The following is a 22870-nucleotide window of genomic DNA, read 5'->3' as shown; positions in this document are numbered from 1 at the left end:
TCAGGAGTAGTGGCGTCGTTCAGGCGTCGGTAGTCGCCGCATGGACGCCATCCGCCGCCGGGTTTCAGAACAATGTGGAGAGGCGAAGACCAGGGACTACTCGACCGGCGAATAATCCCCAGCCGCTCCATCGTGTCGAACTCCGCTTTCGCAGCCGCGAGCTTGCCGGGTTCGAGTCGTCGGGCCCGTGCGTAAACCGGGGAGCCAGTAGTGGTGATGTAATGTTCTATACCATGTTTAGTGGCCGAGGAGGAGAAAGTGGGCCTGGTGAGATCTGGGAACTTTCCGAGGAGGCGAGTGAAGTCATCTGGAGGCGGGAACGCACAGGAGACAGTGCACGGTACAGCGTTACCGCGGTAGCACAGGATGGAGTGGAACGTGGCCGCATTGATCAACCGGCGGTGTCGGACATCGACCAGGAGGCCGTTGGCGCACAAAAAATCCGCCCCAAGGATGGCCTGCGAGACTTTGGCCGTGATGAATTCCCAGTGGAAGCACTGGCCGCCGAAACACACCTGGACCCGCCGCCTTCCGAAGGTCCGAATGGCTGCGCCGTTAGCCGCCTCGAGGGAGGGGCCGTGGCCCCCAGCTAGTATATCGAGATGTGACGCAGGTAGGATGCTACACTGCGCCCTGGTATCACAAAGGAAACGTCGACCAGATAGGGAGTCGGTGATGAAGAGAAGCTTTCCCGAATCTCCGATGGCCATCGCAGCCACGGGGCGCTCGTTAGACCCGGTCCTCTTTCGCTAGGGTGGCTGAAGATTTTTTTTTAGTGAAAAACTGCAGGGAGGGCGGCAGCATCTTGCTTTCGCACCAAAACGGGCGTGGTAGAAGCACAGCCCCGCTGATTGAGGAGCTGGAGCAGCGTTTGTGGGGGATGGGCGCCTCGTGGCAGCGCAGTACTGCTGTGTCACCGCAAAAATCTTGTCCGCTTCGGCAGCAAGCTCCGCGCAGTCTGTGACTTCGGACCTGGCTAGGGCGGCCTGAACTTGCTCCGGTAGGAGGCTGAGGAATAGCTCCCTGAAGAGGAAGCATTCCGGTTCGGAACCGAGGAGCGTGAGCATTTGGCTCATGAGTTTGGACGGCTTGGAGTCCCCGAGGCCGGGCATAGCGAGCAGCCGGCAGGCGCGCTCCGACTTTGTGAGCCCGAAGACCTGCAGCAACCCTGCCTTTAACGTGTCATACTTGCAATCAGTAGGCGGACTACCGAGTAGGCTGACGATCCGCGAGGCTGTGGCGCTGTCGAGCGCGGAGACCACGTAATAATAACGGGTCTGATCCGCAACGATGTCCCTGATGGCGAACTGGGCTTCAGCCTGGATGAACCACACGGCTGGTTGTTGCTCCCAGAACTGTGGTAGCTTCAAGGTAACTGCGTTCATTTCCATGTTGAGTATCTTCTGCGAAAACCGTTCACAAAAGTCGGGGTCACCAATGTAGGAATGTCTAGTTCCTATCCAAAGACTGAGGTCCACTCAGGCGATCAAACAAAATGAAGTTTAATGGAAACTAACAGGTTTAAACAAGTAACTACAGGAGAACATCAAGTGTAGGTCTGCTCAGTTCAGAGGCTCCATGAGGACTGCTCGGGCGGTCCCATGGATAACGTCATCACGTCATCACGTTCTTCCTGCCAGTGGGGGATCATGTGATGAACGGCGTGACGTCATCGCGTTTACCCGCATTGTTAAAGTAATCACGCTCTGTACAAGTAAACAGTATAATTAAAGATACAGACTCAGGCTGTAGCTAACATGTTGTTAAAGGGAATTATATACAAACAGTCTGAGTCCTTTAGTGGCTCTGCCACAGGGTTTTGTTTTTTAGGTATGGTAGGAGTGGAGCATCATCTATCTTCAAGATTTCTTTTCACTGGCAATGTATGATGTCCCTCTGGACTACTGCTTGGCAATCTCCCAGAGCAGGGCGGGAGTAATCTCTGGGGAACTGCTGTCACTAAAAAGTCACAGTTTATCACACAGTTCGAGGGGAAATTTGAGCATCCAGAGGAGGGACGTACTGAACCTCTAGTGATACTTTGTGGGAGGATAGCTATTTCTATTTTAATTAATACTGGTGCTTGGATACAACAGAAGAATGGATCCTGTTCTGCAGCACTTGACATTTTTTACTCTGTGCCGTCTCTTGTCCTTATAATCACTCTCTTGTGGTGCTACTTAATTACTACTTCTTGATTTGCCTCATCTTCTATCATACACTCTTCAACCTTGGAGGCATCATATTATGGCTCTTAGATGTTCTATTTTTTATGCAATAAAAAGATTCTGTATTTTGTGATCTTAATATGTTGGCATATAAAATGACCATTAGAGCACGCTCCAATTTTTTTGAAAACTAGGGGTTTTGCACTCTAGTCAGACATTTTCTATCTCTCTTGTTCCCACTGTCATGTGATTTATCGCAAAAAGGGAACGGTAGCATTGTGGTTATGTTACTGGACAAGTAATCCAGAGGCCTAGGCTAATGATCCAGAGGCATGAGTTCAAATCCCACCACGGCAGCTGGGGAATTTAAACTCAATAAATTAAATAAATCTGGAACAAAAAGCTAGTATCAGTAATGGTGACCATGAAACTATCGGATTGTCGTAAAAACCCATCTGGTTCACTAATGTCTTTCAGGGAAGGAAATCTGCTGCCCTTACCAGGTCTGGCCTATATGTGTCTCCAGACCCACGGCAATGTGGTTCACTCTTAACTGCCCTCTGAAATGGCCTAGCAAGCCACTCAGTTGTACACAACCGCTACAAAAAACAATAATAATAAAAATAAAACTGGATGTACCACCCGGCATCAACCTCGGCACCAGCTTTGGACACGACAACGGCACGCCCAGTCAACCCTGCAAACTCCTCCTTACTAACATCTGGAGACTTGTGCCAAAATTGGGAGAGCTGGTCAAGCCACAGCCTGACACTGACTCCAGACCCCATGAAATCTCATGGCATTAGGTCAAGCACAGGCAAGGAAACCTCCTGCTGATTACCACCTACCACCCTCCCTCAACTGATGAATCAGTACTCTTCCATGTTGGAAAAAGCACTGAGAGTAGCAAACAGAATTTACTCTGGGTGGGGGACTTCAATGTCCATCACCAAGAGTGGCTCGGTAGCACCACTACTGACCAAGCAGGCAGAGTCCTGAAGGTCATAACTGCCAGACTAGGATTGTGGCAGATGGTGAGAGAATGAGGGAAAAACCTACTTGACCTCATCCTCACCAATCTAACTGTTGCAGATGCATCTGTCCATCACAGTATTGGTACCATTACCATCAAGCCAGGGGACCAACCCTGGTTCAATAAGGAGTGTAGAAGAGCATGCCAGGAGCAGCACCAGGCGTACCTAAAAATGAGGTGCCAACCTGGGGAAGCTGCAACACAGGACTACATGTCTTGTTTTGCACACTTTGTACAAAAATAATAAATTGCAGGACAACGGAGTATTACAGTTTAAACTCTTTTATGAAGCATCAGGTCTGTGATTACTCATACAGCACTGTGTGGGGACAAGATGGAGTTAAGACCCCTAGCCTGGGTCTTCCAAAACAATAGTAGTCCTTACAGATGCCTGCAGGCCAATGACAACTCAGCATGTGATCACATGTGAATATAATAGGTATTCCTTACAGATGCCTGCGGGCCAATGATAATTCAATATGCAAATGTTACACTACATACATGCTAAACAGCAGAAGCAACAAGCTATAGACAGAGAAAAGCGATCCCACAATCAACGGATCAAATCAAAGCTCTGCAGTCCTGCCACATCCAGTCGTGAATGGTGGTGTTCAATTAAACAACTAATGGGAGGAGGAGGGAGGAGGAGGCTCCACGAATATCCCCATCCTCAATGATGACGGAGCCCAGCACGCGAGTGCAAAAGACAAGGCTGAAGCTTTTGCAATCATCTTCAGCCAGAAGTGCCGAGTGGAAGATCTATACTGGCCTCCTCCTGAGGTCCCCACCATCACAGAATCCAGCCTTCAGGCAATTCGATTCACTCCATGTGATATCAAGAAATGGCTGAGCGCAGTGGATACAGCAAAGGCTATCGATCCTGACAAAATCCCGGCTATCGTGCTAAAGACTTGTGCTCCAGAACTAGCCGCACCTCTAGCCAAGCTGTTCCAGTACAGCTACAACACTGGCATCTACCCAACAATATGGAAAACTGCCCAGGTATGTCCTGTCCACAAAAAGGAGGACAAATCCAATCCAGCCAATTACCACCCCATCAGTCTACTCTCAATCATCAGCAAAGTGATGGAAGGTTGTGAGGGTGCCAGTCAGTTCCGTCTGTAGCCTCTAGATGGCACCTTCACTTGTTTGTTTTCCTTTGTTAATTGTTTCTAGCCCTTTGTTAATTGTTCCTAGCTTCCTGTGTTAATTCTTAACGGCCTGTTAACTGTTCATGGGTTTCACCTGGTTTTCTTGGTATATAAGTTCTGTGGTTGCTTCCCTCTGTGCTCAGTCCTAACCGGGGATCCGGGGACTAGCCTTCGCTCTGTGGCTCCTGGCTTTGACTAGCTGGTTGCCATGGTTCTCTCGAGCTCTGTATTTAAGATGTAACTAAGTCTGTGTTCTTGTTGTTCTTAGTCTTGATAAGGTGCTGGGCTGGACTAGCGTGTTGCCATGCTGGCGCTTGTCTTGAGCTCTGTATTGATAAGCCTGTTACCCCTGCGGCAGCCCCTCGTGATAGCTTGTTTCGAGTCTCGTCTCGGCAAGCTGGTTGCGCTTGTGGTAAGCTTATCCCAGCTCAGTATGGACAAGTAGGTTGCCTCATGGAAGCTGTCCTGAGTTCCTATTCTTGACTAGTCGTTTTGTAACTTGTCTCGAGTTCTATGTACATTGTTCTTGTCTCGAGTTCTATGTATGCTGTGGTGTTCCTGTCTCGAGTTCTTACGTATGCTGTTCTGTTCCTTGTATGAATCTAGTTATGTGTGAATCTAGTTAAGTTCAAACAAAGTACTGTATATTTGCCTCTCGCCTCGTTTCTGCACTTGGGTCCAGAACCTACATTACCCGGAGAGCACGGCCCCGTGCCTACACGGCCCCGTGGCTCCCCACCCCCGTCACAGAAGGTGTCATCGACAGTGCTATCAAGCGGCACTTACTCACCAATAACCTGCTCACCGAAGCTCAGTTTGGGTTCAACCAGGACAAAAGAGCTGAATTCCAGAGTTGAGGTGAGAGTGACTGCCCTTGACATCAAGGCAGCATTTGACCAATTGTGGCATCAAGGAGCTCCAGTAAAATTGAAGTCAATGGGAATCAGGGGGGAAACTTTCCACTGACTGGAGTCATACCTAGCACAAATGAAGATGGTTGTCGTTGTTAGAGGTCAATCATCTCAGCCCCAGGACATCGCTGCAGGAGTTCCTCAAAGCAGTGTCCTAGGCCCAACCATCTTCAGCTGCTTCATCAATGACCTTCCCTCCATCATAAGGTCAGAAATGGGGATGTTCGCTGATGATTGCACAGTGTTCCGTGCCATTCACAACTCCTCAGATAATGAAGCAGTCCATGCCCGAATGCAGCAAGACCTGGACGACATTCAGGCTTGGGCTGATAAGTGGCAAGTAACATTCGCGCCACACAAGTGCCAGGCAATGACTATCTCCAACAAGCGAGAGTCTAACCACCGTTCCTTGACATTCAATGACATTACCATCGCCGAATCCCCCACCATCAACATCCTGGGGGTCACCATTGACCAGAAACTTAACTGGACCAACCACATAAATACTGTGGCTACAAGAGCAGGTCAGAGGCTGGGTAATTCTTCGGCGAGTGTCTCACCTCCTGACTCCCCAAAGCCTTTCCACCATCTACAAGCCACAAGTCAGGAGTGTGATGGAATACTCTCCACTTGCGTGGATGAGTGCAGTTCCAACAACACTCAAGAAGCTCGACACCATCCAGGACAAAGCAGCCCGCTTGATTGGCACCCCATCGACCACCCTCCAACAACATTCACTCCCTTCACCACCGGCATACCGTGGCTGCAGTTTGTACCATTTACAAGATGCACTGCAGCAACTCGCCAAGGCTTCTTCAGCAGCATCTTCCAATCCCACGACCTCAGCCACCTAGAAGGACAAGGGCAGCAGGCGCATGGGAATACCATCACCTGCAAGTTCCCCTTCAAGTTACACACCATCCTGACTTGGAAATATATCACCGATCCTTCATCGTCGCTGGGTCAAAATCCTGGAACTCCCTCCCTAACAGCACTGTGGGAGTACCTTCACCACAAGGACTGCAGCGGTTCAAGAAGGCGGCTCACCACCACCTTCTCAAGGGCAATTAGGGATGGGCAATAAATGCTGGCCTTGCCAGCAACGCCCACATCCCAGGAACGAATTTTTAAAATGTAGCCTGTAATCTTTCTTAGTTGATGTCACTCAGGATTTATGAAACAGGGGGGGAAATGTATTCTTTCTGTTCACAGCTGAGTTAACTTACTGTGAGAGAAAGATATGAGAGCGGTGTTGCTCTGCTGTGTCAGTCCTGTAATTGATCTGCAGAAGAGCTTGATAAAATTATCACTGCTGTAAATTCTCAAAGCATATTGCCCTTGTTATAAAATGGCACAGTGTTGTCAGTTTATTTCACAAGTGGCAGGCTGTATTGCTCAGCAAACATCCCAGCCTAATTAATACAGCACAGAATTTAGTTGCTAGCTGTGCATTCTTTCTACCCTCCCTCCCAATTTTCATTATTTTTCTCCCCTCCTTTCTAAAAGGCAATGACTCCATGCTGGGGCACTGCTGGCCCATTGGGCATTACCAAGTGGCCACTGTTCATGCATATGCCTGGACAAGAAACACTGGCATGCTTGATCCTGTCCTCACTTCACATCCACACATGCACATTTTCCAGCAAGTACCACCAGACAGCAATCAGAAGTAGGAACCTTTCCTAGTCTAGGGTGCTGAGGTAACTTGAATTAAATTAATCCATATGGCTCAGTCCCACACCAGGTAGTGGTGCTGGCCAATCACATTTGGTAACATCATAAAATCTCCTCCATGGCTTTTATCCAGTGAGTCAGTGGTGGAGCCATACACATTTTTTGAATGATTTTTTTTCCCTTTTCTTTTTTAGGACCTTGTTGTATCATGCACTGACAGACAGTATGGGAGATAAGCAGCTCCTAGGCCTCTGCAATGGTTTCCTGTTATTAACTGGTAAACAAGGGTACCCAATCTCGAGACACACTCTTATTTTCTTTTCCCTGGGTTAATGTCTTGCTTCCACTCCCCTTCTCCTCTAAGGAAATTGCAATGTGAACTCAATTTCTTTAACTCTATCGTGCAATTTTGATATGGGTTCACTGGTGTCTAAGCCACTGAAACAATTGTGCTTGCCAATCACATTTGGTAACATCATAACATTGCAGAATGCCTCTAAAAGACTAGCAGGGTGACTTTGAGCTTTTAACGCTTACCTGTGCAGTTTCTTCCATCACCCATGAACCCTGGCTTGCATTGACAGATGTAGCTGTCAGTAGTGCTGATGCAGTCAGCTAATTCATGGCAGGGGAAAGGAAATGGTGGAAGGCATTTATCTGAAAAGGTTTTAAAAAAGGATTAATCCAAGAACAGAAAATAACATTATCCAAGGAATTAAAATAATTGTATCGTCCAATAGTGTTAGTAGCCATCTTTCTGCTAAAACATACAACACAACACATATGTAAGTGTGGCAGAATCTACATGCTTTCAACGATATACTTTTGATACATGATGCACAAAATGAGTCATAGGATTAATTTTACAAATTCACACGCTCAGTGCCACTGCCAAGAGCACTTATTGGAAATTCAGGTCTGGATGTCAGCAGGATTTTCCATTGATTATGGGCAGAAAATTCTGTGGTTGTGCTGGCCCATAAGCCCGATTCCCTGATATGGATTCCTAGTGGGTAAAACTCTGTAGCGTGAGTGTAAATTAATAAAATCTATCGTATAGCACAGACTTTAGTACCAATCCTAACAATGAATGTAGATTATGTTTTGAATATATAAGTAATCTTTAGAGAGGTTTGGCTAAACCATACAGACCAGAAAAGTTCATGGTACAACTGTCAGTCTATGCTAAAGTAGCTGGTCTCAGCAGGGGTGGCGGTAGTAGCACTATAATTGGTTTGAGAGAGGAAAATTGCAAAAGGTTGCTACTCCTGATCACTATACAGTGAAACTTTCTAACTTCTACAAAGGCACACTTCCAGATAAGGACTTGGCTGTGATATTCCCGATAATAAAACAGCCTGCCGACATTTACTGTCTAATCTCACACATGAAGAATGGTCACTTTTGCAAGGTACCAGATGGCGCCATACACCTATGGAAACGTATTCAGTAGGAAGTCAATGTTTGTGAGGAGACGAGGGGGGAAAATTGGTTAAAAAAGGAAATGGAAGGGAAATAAGAGTTAAAAAAGATGCTATATGAAAGAGTTTGAAATTAACAATTAGATTGCTATTCACAATATTAGCAACTAAATGTATATGAATTCCAACTGAAAGTAACCATTTAAATCTTTCTTTATGTCTTTTGCGATATTGTGGAGATTTTCCTGAGTCTGTAGTCAATCACACTAGATCGCTGTGGTCAACAGATATTGAAAAATCAGATGGGTCGGAGCACATGTCTGTAAAGGAATCCATCCCATTTTCTGACCCATTTGATTTTCTGCCATTTGCTGTGCCCAGGTGATCTGGCAATTGGCCAAAGACCCAAGAAAATCTCCCCTATTAATAACTTGATCCATTGAGCTGTTTGCTAGCTTTTCTGCTCAGTTAATTTGGGCCAGATCCCTTCTTATCTTGCTAAACTTCACCTTTTTCCAGTCCAGCACCCTTATTTTTGATTTCATTATCCTTTTCTATTCTGGAACCTAGCTATATTATGATCACTATTCCCCAATTGTTCTTCTGTCGGAGAGACGCTCACATCCGTTATATCCCCACTTTGACCACATGCATTATCTTTATTCCAGTCAATCTTGGAATAATTAAAATCACCCAGTATTATTGCCCTGTTGTTCTTGCATATCCCGCTGAACTGTCTTCAAATCTCTACCTGTATATCATCTCCACTGTTTGCTGGCCTGTAATGCATGCTAAGAATTGTACAATTTCCTTTCCTATTTCTTAACTCTATCCATATGGATTCTGTCTTAACACAACCTCCAGGACATTCTGGTGCTACAAATTCTTTACTAACATTAGCACCTCATTTTCCTTTTTCCCCTCCTTATCGCTCCTGAAAATATTATAACCAGGAATATTAAGTCCTGAGTCCTGTCTAGACTGAGCTCACATCTCTGCTATAGCTACTATATCATATCCCTCCATAGTTATTAATGCTTCTGAGTCTACAAATTTTGGATGCTTCATGCATTCACATACATACATACATACATGTCACCTAATCCTGACTCCAATTTTTTTAGCATGCATTACAGGCCTTTCTCTTTTTCCTGGTTTTCTCATGACATTTTTTGCTATCCTTTGCCCCTTCCACAACAATGCTTTTATCTCGCACTACTTCCAGGCCTCTTTCTTTCCCTTTCTCCTTTGATAATATTTTCTCACTATTTGTTTCAGTTAAACCTTCTGCTTTTATTCCAATAGCTTTATTAATCCTCCGCTTCCTCACTAGACTTTCCCCATTCCTCCCCTGCCATATTAGTTTAAATCCTCCTCCAGTGATCTATTTACCCTCTCCGTAAAGATGCTAGTGCCACTTCGGTTCAGGTGAAGGCTATCCCTTCAGTATAACCTTCCCTAGTTCCAGAACTCACAACAATTCCCCAAGCATATGGACTCTTCCCTCCTTGCAGCCACAGGATGACTTTCCTAATCTTCCTCTCTTTAACCTGTCCAGCGTGCGGCATAGGAATCAAGCCAGAGATTACTACCCTGAGGTCTTGTTTTTCAATTGAGTGCCTAACTTCTTAAACTCCCTCTGCTGGACTTTAAACCTACTTCTATCTGTGTTATTAGTTCCAATATTGGCCATGACTTTTGGCTGCTCTCCCTCCCTTCCCCAGTTTCCATAGTATACTTCACTCTGGCAACAGAGTGGTAACATTCCATTAAAAAAAACTGACTTTAATTTCATAACTTGTTTACAATATTTAATACTAACATTTCTAAATAATATTATTTGCTGTGTATATAACATTTTGTAGTTTCAACATAAAACATCATTAATAAGACATTTTTTCTTGTTTTAAGTGTGAGAGGTATACAGGGGGGTAGAAGACATCAATAAGAGAGGAAACAGAGGCAGGGAAAGACTAAAAGAAGAAGGGAGAGAACGAGTGAGATAAAGAGTTAGAGGCCAACCTGGCATAGAGATCAATGCACATGGGTGCTAAAGTTGCAGATTTATCCTAATAGAGACAGCAAGAGAAAATATGAGAACTACACAGAGATAGGTAGACAAAAAAAAAACTGGAAGACAAAAAAAGAGATTAAAATATTAGAGAGTGGCAGATGAGCAGACAGAATGTTACAGCAAAATATTTTTCATGGCAATGCCATGAAAGATCAACTGGTATCTATAAAAAGATACAGTTTTAATGTAAAGAATCATTAATGGCCATCTTTTCTTATTTCCATTTAGATTTTGCTCCAGAAAGATACTTTCACTTTAACCCAATGAATTCAGCATAAAATAATTTCTTAATCAATTCTCACCACTTAAGAAGCATTTGTATCCCTCTTTCCCGTTTGGAATTGTTGTAGAAGGGCATGCATCACATTGAAAAAGATGTAGACTCATTTGGTTTGTGCATTTCAGCTCTGGGAAGCAAGGCTGACCTTTACAGTGATCTTTATAATCTGAGCAGAACTCTCCTGAAAACATCTCTGAGCATAAACAACCAACAACCTGCAATGAGAAGAGAACAATGCTGGGCACCTATATACTGTTATGAATAAACATTGGGTGGATGCAGATTGAGCCCCTCTCCCCCCAATCTAAGTTCCCAATCTCAGTTGTGAAAAGGAGCTGAGTAGAATACAAGTAAACACAAGGAAAGGTCTTTCAACCCATCAATCCTGCTCCTTTCACAGACCTTGCACAAACATGGATTCTACTAAGTTGATCTAATCTTCTGACAGAAAGTTCTGCACTTTCTTTTAATTAATAACTTAAATAAAACATTGGATCTTCCCCTCTGGGATCTGAGTTCAAATCCAGCTCAAACTAACAAGATGAAAGGTGCAAACTTCGGAGCCATAGCGCCTGTTTTTTGGGCCTACGAGTGTCCTTAGAGGTCCAAAATGGCATCCGGGGCATACGTGCACACTTCTGTGTGAGTTGCGTCGGATGCCATATTGGTGAGGGCGTTAGCACGTGCACAGTGAGCGTCCATCAGAAGTATGCAATGTAGGCAGATCATGGCATCAATCAGCGTGTAACGCTGATTTGACACTAGTGCTGCCATTTTGGGGCTCAACGCTCCAGCTAATGGCTTCTCTTAACCTCGCACAGCTGAACACGCATTCAGCAGCAGGAAGGTTCCCCCACCGGCGCTATTTAAAGGGATCATCAACTACTTACAGGTTTGTTGCTGATTGATTTCTATTGGCTGTTGCTATGATTGTACAGGTGTTTGGTGCCTTCTAGAGTTCTTTAAAGTTGCTAAAGTCTACAGGGAGTGATGTGGCAGGTGCTGAAGAACATTGTCCTAACTTCAAGGCTTCTGCACAAGCTACTTGCTCCCAGACATGAGTGCAGTAGTAGGCAGTCCCCTTGGACTACAGAATGACTGGGAGAATGAGCAGAGGTGACACAGAGCAGGGCAAGCTGCTAGAAGAGGGAGGAGGAGGGGGAGAAGGGTTCTCAGCAGGAGGCCATGTTTACCCAGAGTGTTCAAGTAGCAATGCTCCTACCTGAGCCTTAGCGAGGAACAATGTGTCAGACGTCTGCGCTTCACTAAGGACGTCCTCACTGAAATCTGCCACCTGCTGCAGCCACAACTGCAACCTCAAAGCAGGACGAAGACTGCATTGCCAGTGGCTGTGAAGGTGACCGTGGCCATGAACCTTTATGCTCCAGACTGGAGCTGGAGATATTTGCAACATCTCACAGTTTGCCGTCCACTGTTGCATAAGGGAGGTCACTGAGGTTCTCTATTCCAAGAGAGCTGGCTATATTTCATTCTCTCTTGCCAGAAAGCAGCAGGCAGAGCGAGCATGCAGCTTCACAAGGATTGCAGGCTTCCCCATAGTGCAGGGTGCCATTGACTGCATGCACATCGCTTTGCGGGTGCTGCATTTGAACTCTGAGATGTACTGCAACCGAATGGGATTCCACTCCCACAATGTCCAGCTGGTGTGCGGCCATACGCAGCAAATCATGCAGGTCAATGCCCGGTATCCTGGCAGCAGTCATGATGCCTTCATTCTAAGGCAGTCTGCTGTGCCATCCGCATTTGAGCCACCACAACAAACCAGATGGTGGCTACTGGGTAACAAGGGCTATCCATTGATGACATGGCTCATGACTCTGGTGAGCAACCCACTCACACATGACAGCATGCATACAATGAAAGCCATACTGCCACATAAAATGTGATAGAGCATTGGTGTGCTGAAACAATGCTTCTGCTGCCTGGACTACTCCAGAGGAGCCCTGCAGTACTCGGCAGAGTGTCAAGATTTGTGGTGGTCTGTTGCATGCTGCACAACCTCGCCATCATGAGGGCACAGCCCTTGCCACCAGCTATATGGTGAGCAGCTAAGGAGCATGAGGAGGAGCAGGAGGAAAAGGAGGAGGAAGAGGAGGAGGAAGAGGAAGGGAGGAGGGAACCTAGATAGCCCCTTTCTGGCAGCACTGTCTGTGAACAACTCATCCAGCTGCGATACCAGTAAACGCAACCCCAATTCCCCATTCACCAATAGTCCCACACCTTAACTTCCCTCTGTTACTGATCATCACAGTATCCACTTGGTCACAATGCAAAAGTAAAAGCCAACACAAAATAAACATTCCAAACCAAATTTATAAATTAAAACCATGCCATATTGCATTAAAAAAATCAACTAATCACCCTTGTGCATTCCCTTAGTGCCTTTGCCTGTCTGGGTGCTCCTACGCAGTGTTATAAATCTCATCATTCATCGAGAAACTACTCATGAAATAATGCTGGATGACCAGCTGGTGGCGCCGTCCAAGGAGTATAAATACTCAGGCGTGGGCCCAGCTTTCCAGGGACATTTTGTAAGACAGGAACTAGTGAAGTACAACTAGACCTCCATGTTCTGAAACAAGTTGATTAAAGCCTTGCTTTATGCTCAAACCAAGTGCGTAGTGAGTTTTATTACGTCACGCAGTGCTACCCCAGTGGCTGCAGCATGGCTGGTGCAAGGCTGCTGACTTTCAGTGGGGGAGACTTCAGATGGCCTTGGAGGGTAACCTCGAGCAGCTCTGGGCCTAGAAGGCCTGGCTTCTGACTGCACCATCTCGACATGGACGGCAGCAGTCTGGGCTGGCTGGCTAACAGACAACAGCAAGGATAATAGCAGAGTGGCAATGGCAGGAGGACAAATGCTGTCATCCTGAGAGCAGACAGTAGGTTTGTGCTCCATGGAGCTACTGCCACTCCCCTGCGTTGCCTCAGCAATCCTAGTAATCTGTTGGAGGACAGATTGCTGGACTGCTGTGACACCCTGCAAGCCCCTTTGAACACTGGTATCTGCAGCCATAATGGCAGCAGTCTGAGCTTACGTGGCAGCAAACTGAGCTTGCATGAGGGCAGCCTGAGCTTGCGTGGCAACAAGCTGACCTTGTATGACAGAAGACTGAGCTTCCACTGCTGCACACAGACATTGGGTGGCTTCTGCTTGCGCTGCAATGAAAGCTGAGACATCGGCCAGCAGACACTGTATCATGGTTGGGTCCACAAGTGTTCTAATAGAGTTGCCCACCACTTCCATGCTGGAGAGGATGGGCTCCAAGCTCTGCACAATGCACAAGAGACATTCACTGACCTTGATCTTGACCACTCGTGTGAGGTCATTGAACTGCATCCAGGTGCTCGGGGCTTAACTTCTGGCATTGACCAGCATGGCTATCTGCTCCCATTGCCTTCTGGGAGCTTGCCTGGAGGGCCTTCTGGCCTCCTGTGGATAGAGCCTATCTTTCCTCCTCTCCACCTCCTCCACCAAGACCTCCAGTGTAGCCTCAGAAAATATTGGAGCCCGCTCTCTGTCTTGTTGTGCCATTATTGACTCTTTCCCAGGTCAGAATCTCTTCAACCACGACTCCAGCAGCTGCTCCAGCCACAATGCACCTCCCCTTTAAGAGGTACAGGCTGGCTTTAAGTAGTGTGTGTTCTATTGTGTGTTCTCCTCCCACCTGTGGTGGCGCTGTCACAGGAGATAAATGGTTGGGTGTTCTCTGTTAAGTTTAGCTCTCTTTGTTCGGAACTTTCCAGAACTTTCTTTCCTTCCAATAAAGCACTTCATGTTTGAATCTCTGAGTTCTGAGTCCTAAATTGTGTCTAGGTAGAAAGGTACCGACACAACAGTGCTAACTTCTCACAATTTTGGCCCATCTACTGATGCGTACAGCCAATGAACAGTGCAGTTAGCGCTGGTTGCATGCTACCATCATTTAAATTAACAGGCAGCACAAAGTTTGGTGTGCTGCCTGCATTGGACTCAACGGGTGCGGGTTAATCACGCATCATGATCCCCTCGCCCATTTTCAGGGGTTTATTGAATTTCTCGGCCGAAGTCTTTATATACTACCTGCATGCTAAGTAAGATTGAACAATCTTAATCTAGTTCCCAGTGGGCCCATTAAAAAAAACTGCCCCTAATTTGGCACTAATTGTTAGACTGTGAAGTCACAGGCTGGCTGCTGTTGGAAATTACAAAATAACACAATTGATGCCGTAGTGGTTCTCTTCAAAGCTTAGGTGAAATACATTTTAAGTATGGACTACAGGGAGCTTTATTCTACATTTAATTGTACTATATCTGACAAAAGACTGTAGGCTTCTACTGGAAAGGCCATAAGTTTCTTGGAGTGGAGGAGAGGGGAGATCCGTAGATTTCTGTGGAAGGATGAGTGAGATGGACTGAATGGCCGCCCTTAGCTGTACCCTCCTTTGAGATGAGTACAAAATCAAATTGTATATTCCTTTAAATTTTCCAGCTCCCGTTTACCCAGAATTGATATATACTTTTTAATAGGAAAATATATTTACATTGTATGCATGTGGCGGAGAAGTAAAGTAAAGAATATGCTTTTTGAAAACATAGACAAATTTGGATGGATCCTACATGATTAAGGGTGTTAGAAATAGCTTCTGCATCCCAGGTTGAAAGGAAAAAATAAGCTATGGTTCTTGCCCTGATCACTATTCAACAAACCCTGCTGGAAATGCAAGTTTGTAGATGTTAGGTGAGGAAAGGACTTGTGAGCTTGACAATGCTCACTCTCTATGATCACAGATGAAGAACTGACATTTGGCTGAGGTAGCAGAGGGTGATTGCTGCCTGTGGAACCATACTTCAGCTAGTATCATCAGGAGAGGAGAAGGGAGAAAATTGATAGAAAAAGGAAGGAGAAAAAAAGTGTTGGTAGTGCCACAGCTTAATATGACTAAATTCATTGGGTGAACAAGGAACATTGGGCAATATGGAGGAACTGCACCATGACCTCACCATAGCTTAGGAACTGCTGTTGCTAATATTAGCAGTCAAATGCTCAACACATTTCTCTGTCTTTTATTTTAACAAGATGTTAACCCACAATTCAATTGTTAAAACAGCAGGTACAGGAATGTCTGTATGAGTCTGCTAATATTGCCAGCAATAACATCTATGCTCATATTTCACAACATTTTTGTATACTTTTTGTTTATGATTGTAAACCGTTTCCCTCCCCCCTTCACCCTAGCAAAAGTTAGGTAGTACACGTTAGAAACCCGTCTTGAATGTAGCTGAACTTGGATGAATTGCTGCACATTCAGTAGGTTCAAACCCACGTCACTCCACTTCCTCACCAGAAATGATCAATCTAAAGCAAATTTGCCACCCAACTTAAGTCTCAGCTCAAGCCCCCAATTCCAGCTCCAAAGAGGAAGAGCTGGAGAGCCTGATGTAAAGTGACTGCCAGCCCTACACCAGGAATCATCAACCCAAGAATGGCTAAAAACTTGGGATTTTCTTTTCCCATTCTTATATTCAGGAGTCGAAAGTTAAATACTAAGAGTGAACATGCCTGTCTCAATTCACAATATATATTGTGTTACACAAATATTCAGAATGCATTCAATTGTCTTTGGTTTGCGTCACCTTCTCTCTAGTTTTGCGTTGACTATACTAACATATCTACAAGATGCTGAACATGCAGTTAATATATTGCTCTTTATAATAGACATAAAGGGGGAAAAAACAGTACATTGATTGGCCAGCTAGTAAATTAAGTAGTAAACCTACAGATCAATAATTGTAAATCGCAATGATATATAAACAGTTGCCTGTAAGACAAGATCTGAATGGCTGGATAATAATCACAAAAATCAGAATAATCACAAAACTATTAGTTAACTCCATTTTCTGCTGATAAGAATTTTTAATAGATTATACAGGCTTTTGCAGAATGCAAGTGTCTCCTCAGTTTCAACTTCAAGTAAACCTTTCAAGGAAATATCTGAGTATTATTCAAACTGTTTATTTCAAAGAAATCACTAATAGTTTATCTATTTATTTTAATTATTCTTCACTTATTGACATTGAACTCCAACTGCCACTTTTTAGCCCATTTCCCCATCTTACCACTATCCCTTTTCAGCTTCCTCTGGCCTTCTAAAGAATTAACTATACCTCATATTTTGGTATCTGTAATGATCAATAACATGTCATTCTATAGTGGACACTAGGTGGAGCCGTAGAGCTGTGTAGAGCTGTATATAGCTGTATGTATATAAGACTACACTACCCAGCTGTATGTATATTAAGACTACATTACCCATGAGGCACTAGGCTACCCAGAAGGCAGCAGTCAAGATGGATGCCTCTACTGATACTGTGCCTAGTCCACATGTGCTCAATAAAGTGTCTAGCAGAAGCTAGCTGTGTTCATAATAAGAATGTCTATTTATTAATGAACATAATATGGTACCAGGATTGGTGAAGATCTGCTGAAAATTGTGAAAAGCGACATGAAGAATTTGAAGCCACCAGAGCGTTTGAAACTCACAGGAAATATCGACTACAATTGGCAGACTCTTAAACGACAATTCGAACTCTACACTGCAGCCATCGGATTCGGTACGAAGCCAGATGCAAGGAAGATAGCGTTGCTGCTTACGGTTGCAGGCCCACAGGTGATAGAGGTATTTAATACATTTGTATTTAATCCAGAGGAGAACAGAGAAAAATTAGAAGATGTGCTAAAAAAATTTGATGCACATTGCTCTCCCAAAAAGAATGAGACCTATGAAAGATACATCTTCCGTTCTCGGACACAGCAGCAAAATGAGACTTTTGATAGCTTTATAACTGATCTGAAACTGAAAGCACAGACATGTAATTTCTCTGAGCTGAAAGCGTCCATGATTCGTGACCAGATTCTGTTTGGTATTCATGATAAAAAAGTCAGGGAACGTCTGTTGAGAGAAACCGAACTAAATTTGGAAAATGCTGTGAAAATATGCCAAGCCAGCGAGCTAGCTCGAAAGCACGCGAAGACTTTCAGTGAAATCAATAATGATGCGATTGTAATGAGTGATAATGCTGCTGTCGGTGCTGTGTCCTACAAGGGGAAGAAACGTGGGCAGAACAGAAGTGAAAAGCAATCGGAGGATGAAATTTTTAATTGTAAACGCTGTGGTTACAAACACCAGTTAAGACAATGCCCAGCGTTTGGAAAAATGTGTACAAAGTGTAATGGAAAGAATCACTTTGCCAAACAATGCTTTTCAAAAGTAAGAACTAAGAAAGGGCAACGAGTTAATGTAATTGAGGACACTGATTTAAGTGAGACATTTTTTGTAGGAATGGTGTCATGTGACAATATCAAAAAGGATACAGAAAATGTGCAGCCCTCAGAAATGGACAATGCTGAACATAATGTTAATGCAGTAAAAGAGGACAAATGGATGATCCCACTGCAGGTAAATGGAGCATTAGTTACCTTGAAACTAGACACTGGGGCAAAAGCAAACTTAATCAGTATGAGTGACATTAACAATATGAAAGAAAAGCCCAAAATACAGAAAAAGTCAGTACTACTGAAGGACTATAATGGACAGAAAATAGATAGCTTAGGTGTATGCAGACTTAAAGTGACAGTCAAAGACAAAGTGCATCATCTCATGTTTTCTGTTGTGGCTGAAAGACTTGATTCACTACTGGGTGACAAAGCTTGTGAGGACTTAGAACTGGTCAAGAGAGTCTACCGTATAAACTGTGCCATAAGCAGACCAGATGACTCGATGGATTCTGTAGTGAATAATTTCCAGGATGTGTTCAAAGGATTTGGAGTTCTACCATTCACTTACAAGATCCAGCTAAAGGAGGATGCTCAGCCAGTGGTACATGCTCCACGAAGAGTTCCAGCACCCCTGCGTGACCGGCTCAAGAATGAACTGGACAGAATGACCACACTAGGAGTCATCAGGAAAGTCGAAGAGCCAACAGACTGGGTTAACTCCATGGTATGTGTAAAGAAAAAGAACAATGATCTAAGAATATGCATGGATCCAAAGGACTTAAATGCAAACATAAAACGTGAACACTACCAGATGCCCAAGCGAGAAGAAATCACCAGTGAAATGTCAGGTGCCAGATACTTTACAAAGCTCGATGCCTCACAAGGATTTTGGCAACTAAAACTGGATGAAGAGAGCACCAAATACTGTACCTTCAACACACCATTTGGCAGGTATTGTTTCCTCAGAATGCCTTTCGGGATAATATCTGCATCTGAAATCTTTCATAGAGCGATGGAACACATAATTGAAGGTCTGGAAGGAGTTCGGGTCTATGTTGATGACATCATCATCTGGGGCTCCACACTGAAAGAACACAATGAGAGACTGACTAAAGTGCTACAGAGCATACGCCGGAATGGACTGAAGCTCAACAAAGCCAAGTGTCAGTTTGGCGTCCAGGAAGTCACTTTCCTAGGAGATAATCTATCTGGTAAAGGAATAGAGCCATATATGGAAAAAGTAAACGCCATACTCAAAATGCCCCGACCCACTGACAAAAAAGGAGTGCTACGCACCATGGGGATGATAAACTTCATTGGAAAGTTCATTCCTAACTTGTCAGCCAAGACAGTCTGTCTGCGAGACCTGCTACATAAAACAAATGAGTTCGCATGGACAGAAAGACATGAACAAGTGTGGATAAACCTCAAAACAGTGCTGACAACCACACCTGTACTCACCTTCTTTGACCCAACAAAAAGAATCAAAGTGTCAACGGATGCATCAAAAGATGGCCTAGGTGCGGTCTTGCTACAAGCAGAGGGTGAAGATTGGAAGCCTGTTGCCTATGCCTCCAGGTCTATGACTGATACTGAGTGTCGATACGCCCAGATTGAAAAGGAATGTCTAGGCTTGGTAGTTGGACTAGAAAAGTTTCATGGCTACATATATGGACTTCCCACCTTCACAGTTGAGACAGACCACAGCCCTCTGGTTGCCATCATAAAAAAAAACCTGAATGAGATGTCTCCAAGGATTCAACGACTCATGATGAAGCTGCAAAGATATGACTTTGAACTGATCTACACACCAGGCAAATACATAGTGTTAGCAGATGCACTATCCCGAGCACCCACAATGAGTCATGTGAGCTCTACTGAAGAAGACGTGGATGTTCATGTGAGTATGGTCACTGCTGCGCTGCCCATGTCAGACACAAAATCAAAGCAAATAGCAGAAGAAACAGTAAAAGATACAGTATTACAAACAGTAATAGAGAACATTCATCATGGTTGGCCAAAAGGTTCCTGTCCAAAATATTTTCACATAAGGTCAGAATTGAGTGCGCAAGTGGACTATTACTAAAACAGAACAGAATAGTCATTCCACAGGCTCTACGTCAAGACATGCTCAAAAGGATTCATGAGGGACACCTCGGAATTGAAAAATGCAAAAGGAGAGCAAGAGACACTGTTTATTGGCCTGGCATAAATAAGGACATTGAGAACATGATAGGCAAATGTGAGACATGTCAGAAACACCAAAACAAACAAGCAAAGGAACCAATGATTGTAGCTGACATAACAACAGCACCATGGCAAAAGGTTGGTATGGACCTTTTTCATTTAAATGGTAAAGACTATCTAATAGTGATTGACTACTATTCTAACTATCCTGAGATGGCGCTGCTCTCAAGCACCACAGCAAGCAGTGTCATAATGCATGTGAAATCCATCTTCGCCAGACATGGAATTCCCAGGATTGCCATTAGCGACAATGGTCCGTGCTTCAACTGTAAGGAGTGGCAACAGTTTGCAGCACATTCAGCACTTTCAGCACATCACATCCAGTCCTTTGTATGCTCAGTCAAATGGTAAGGCAGAGAAAGGTGTTCAAGTTCTCAAGCAGCTACTGAAGAAAGTGACAGAACTGATCCTTATCTCGCCCTGCTGAGCTACCGAGCCTCACCTTTAGACTGTGGTTCTTCACCTGCTGAACTACTAATGGGTCGCAAGTTGCGCACCACGCTACCCTGCTGTGCAAAAGAGCAGCAAAGTGAGGAACTGAGACAGAGACTTCAACTGTTAAAGCTGAAACAGAAATCATACTATGACAAGTCATCCAAAACTCTAAAACCATTGACAAGGGATGATGTTGTCAGGGTTGAGGATCCAGATGCATGGAACAGGAAAGCTACAGTTCTTGAGGAAGTAGGACCAAAGTCATACACTGTTAGAACTGAGGAAGGACAGATTCTCAGGAGGAACCGCCGTTCCCTCCTAAAAACACAACAGACTATTCAAGACCAGATTGATGACAATGCCGCAACTGCATCTTGTCATTCACCACCAGAACAATCTCATGAAGACACATCAGACTTACCCGTGTTGAGAAGATCCACACGTGAAGTAAAAAAGCCTGATAGACTTAATCTTTGAGTACAATGTAAAGCTTTGAAAATGTGTTGACTGTTTTGAAAATGTTTATGTTTATAGAGCACTAACAAAAGTGTTGCTGATATTATCTTTATTGTTTTCTTCAAAGTTGATTGATATTGATTTTGTTAAACCTCAAAGAAAGGGGGATGTAATGATCAATAACATGTCATTCTTTAGTGGACACTAGGTGGAGCCGTAGAGCTGTGTAGAGCTGTATATAGCTGTATGTATATAAGACTACACTACCCAGCTGTATGTATATTAAGACTACATTACCCATGAGGCACTAGGCTACCCTGAAGGCAGCAGTCAAGATGGGTGCCTATACAGATACTGTACCTAGTCCACATGTGCTCAGTAAAGTGTCTAGCAGAAGCTAGCTGTGTTCATAATAAGAATGTTAATTTATTAATGAACATAATAGTATCATCTGCAAACTTTGATACCACTTCCTCTATCCAAATCATTGATATACACAGTGAATAGAAGTGGGCCAGAACTTAACCCTGTGGAACACAACTACCCACTTTCAACCACTTTACACTGACCTTAACTCCTACTGTCTGTTTTCTCCCTTCTAAACAGTTTTTTATCCAATTTTCTATGCTCTCCCTAATTGCACACCCCTTTGTCTTCTTTAGTAATCTCTTGTGTGGTGCCTTGTCAAAGGTTTTCCTATAGTCCATGAACAATACATCAACTTCATTTGCCCTATCTGTCTGTTAAGTCCTGAAAGAATTCTGAGGTTTGTCAAGCATAATTGTCCATTTTGAAATCCATGCTGGCTACTTCTAACTATTATCTCCTTATCTAGATACATGGTAATTTTGTCCTTAATTAAAGACTTTAAAAGTTTCCCTTTCACAGATCTTAAGGTAACTGATGTGTAATAACCCTAATTAGCTCTGTCTCCCTTTTTTAAAATGGGTACTACTCTGGCTACTGTCCAATACTCTGACACATACATATTCAATAGAGCCCTGAAATATAATTTCTAGGACTCTGTAATTTCCTCCCTCATCTCCCTCCGGATCCTAGAATGTATCGCGCCAGGCCCTGGTGTTTTGTCTTCCTTTAGCTTAACTCATTTATCTAAAGTTTTCCTTTTATCCATCATAATATCGCTCTCAATCACTTCCTCTGTGATACCCTTCTTTTTAGTAAAGCACATATTAAATCAAAGACTAGGGGCAGGATTTTCATTGGGCCATGGAGTCAGGATTGGAGGCGTGTGGGGGGTTAAAATCCCGAAATCAGGGGTCCCGACCCCATCCCGCACCCAAACCCGCCTCCATGCCAGTTTCAAAGGAGGCGGGTACCCGCCCCGCACTGGGACCCGACTACCCGAGGCGGGAAGGGATTAGTGCCAATTAACTGCCTGTTAACAGGTAGTTAACAGGCAGTTTTTAGCCTAATCCCTATTTTTAAGGTTGAAGTGTGGGATTCCCAACGGCTCCAAACCACGCCAAGTTAGAGGAGTCGGGCCGTCGGGTTGAAGGACTTGGAGGGGTCAAGATGTCGGTGTTCAGGTGAGTGACAGATAAAATTTCAGTCTGTGACGTCACCTGTTGCCGGGTGGCCCTTAATTGGCCTGCTGAGCCCGCTGGGCGGGCTCAACAAGGTCAATCAAGATAAAATCGCGTGGATTGGCCGCATCTCGCTGGAGGCGGGACTACAACCCTGAAAGTTGTAGTCCCGCCTCCAACCCGACTCCTGAAT

The 22870-nt window shown here is 44.4% G+C and overlaps 1 protein-coding gene across 1 annotated transcript in view; it reads right to left on the bottom strand.

Annotated features, from left to right (window-relative positions):
• LOC147121047 (mucin-like protein) overlaps positions 1–22870 on the bottom strand; it is a 117462-nt gene that overhangs the window by 59681 nt on the left and 34911 nt on the right. Inside the window, exons 9-10 of the mRNA XM_085977688.1 lie at positions 10735–10927; positions 7475–7594 (exon numbers count right to left, since the gene is read on the bottom strand). Coding sequence (XP_085833814.1) covers positions 7475–7594; positions 10735–10927 — 313 coding nt within the window. The remainder of the gene's footprint in view (positions 1–7474; positions 7595–10734; positions 10928–22870) is intronic.

This window comes from Somniosus microcephalus, chromosome 3, assembly GCF_052327205.1.
Source record: "Somniosus microcephalus isolate GS21.2 chromosome 3, FLI_Smic_1.0, whole genome shotgun sequence".
Classification (NCBI taxonomy): Eukaryota; Metazoa; Chordata; class Chondrichthyes; order Squaliformes; family Somniosidae; genus Somniosus; species Somniosus microcephalus.
Note: the sequence above shows the minus strand (reverse complement) of the source record. Positions and strands in the feature narration are given on the sequence as shown.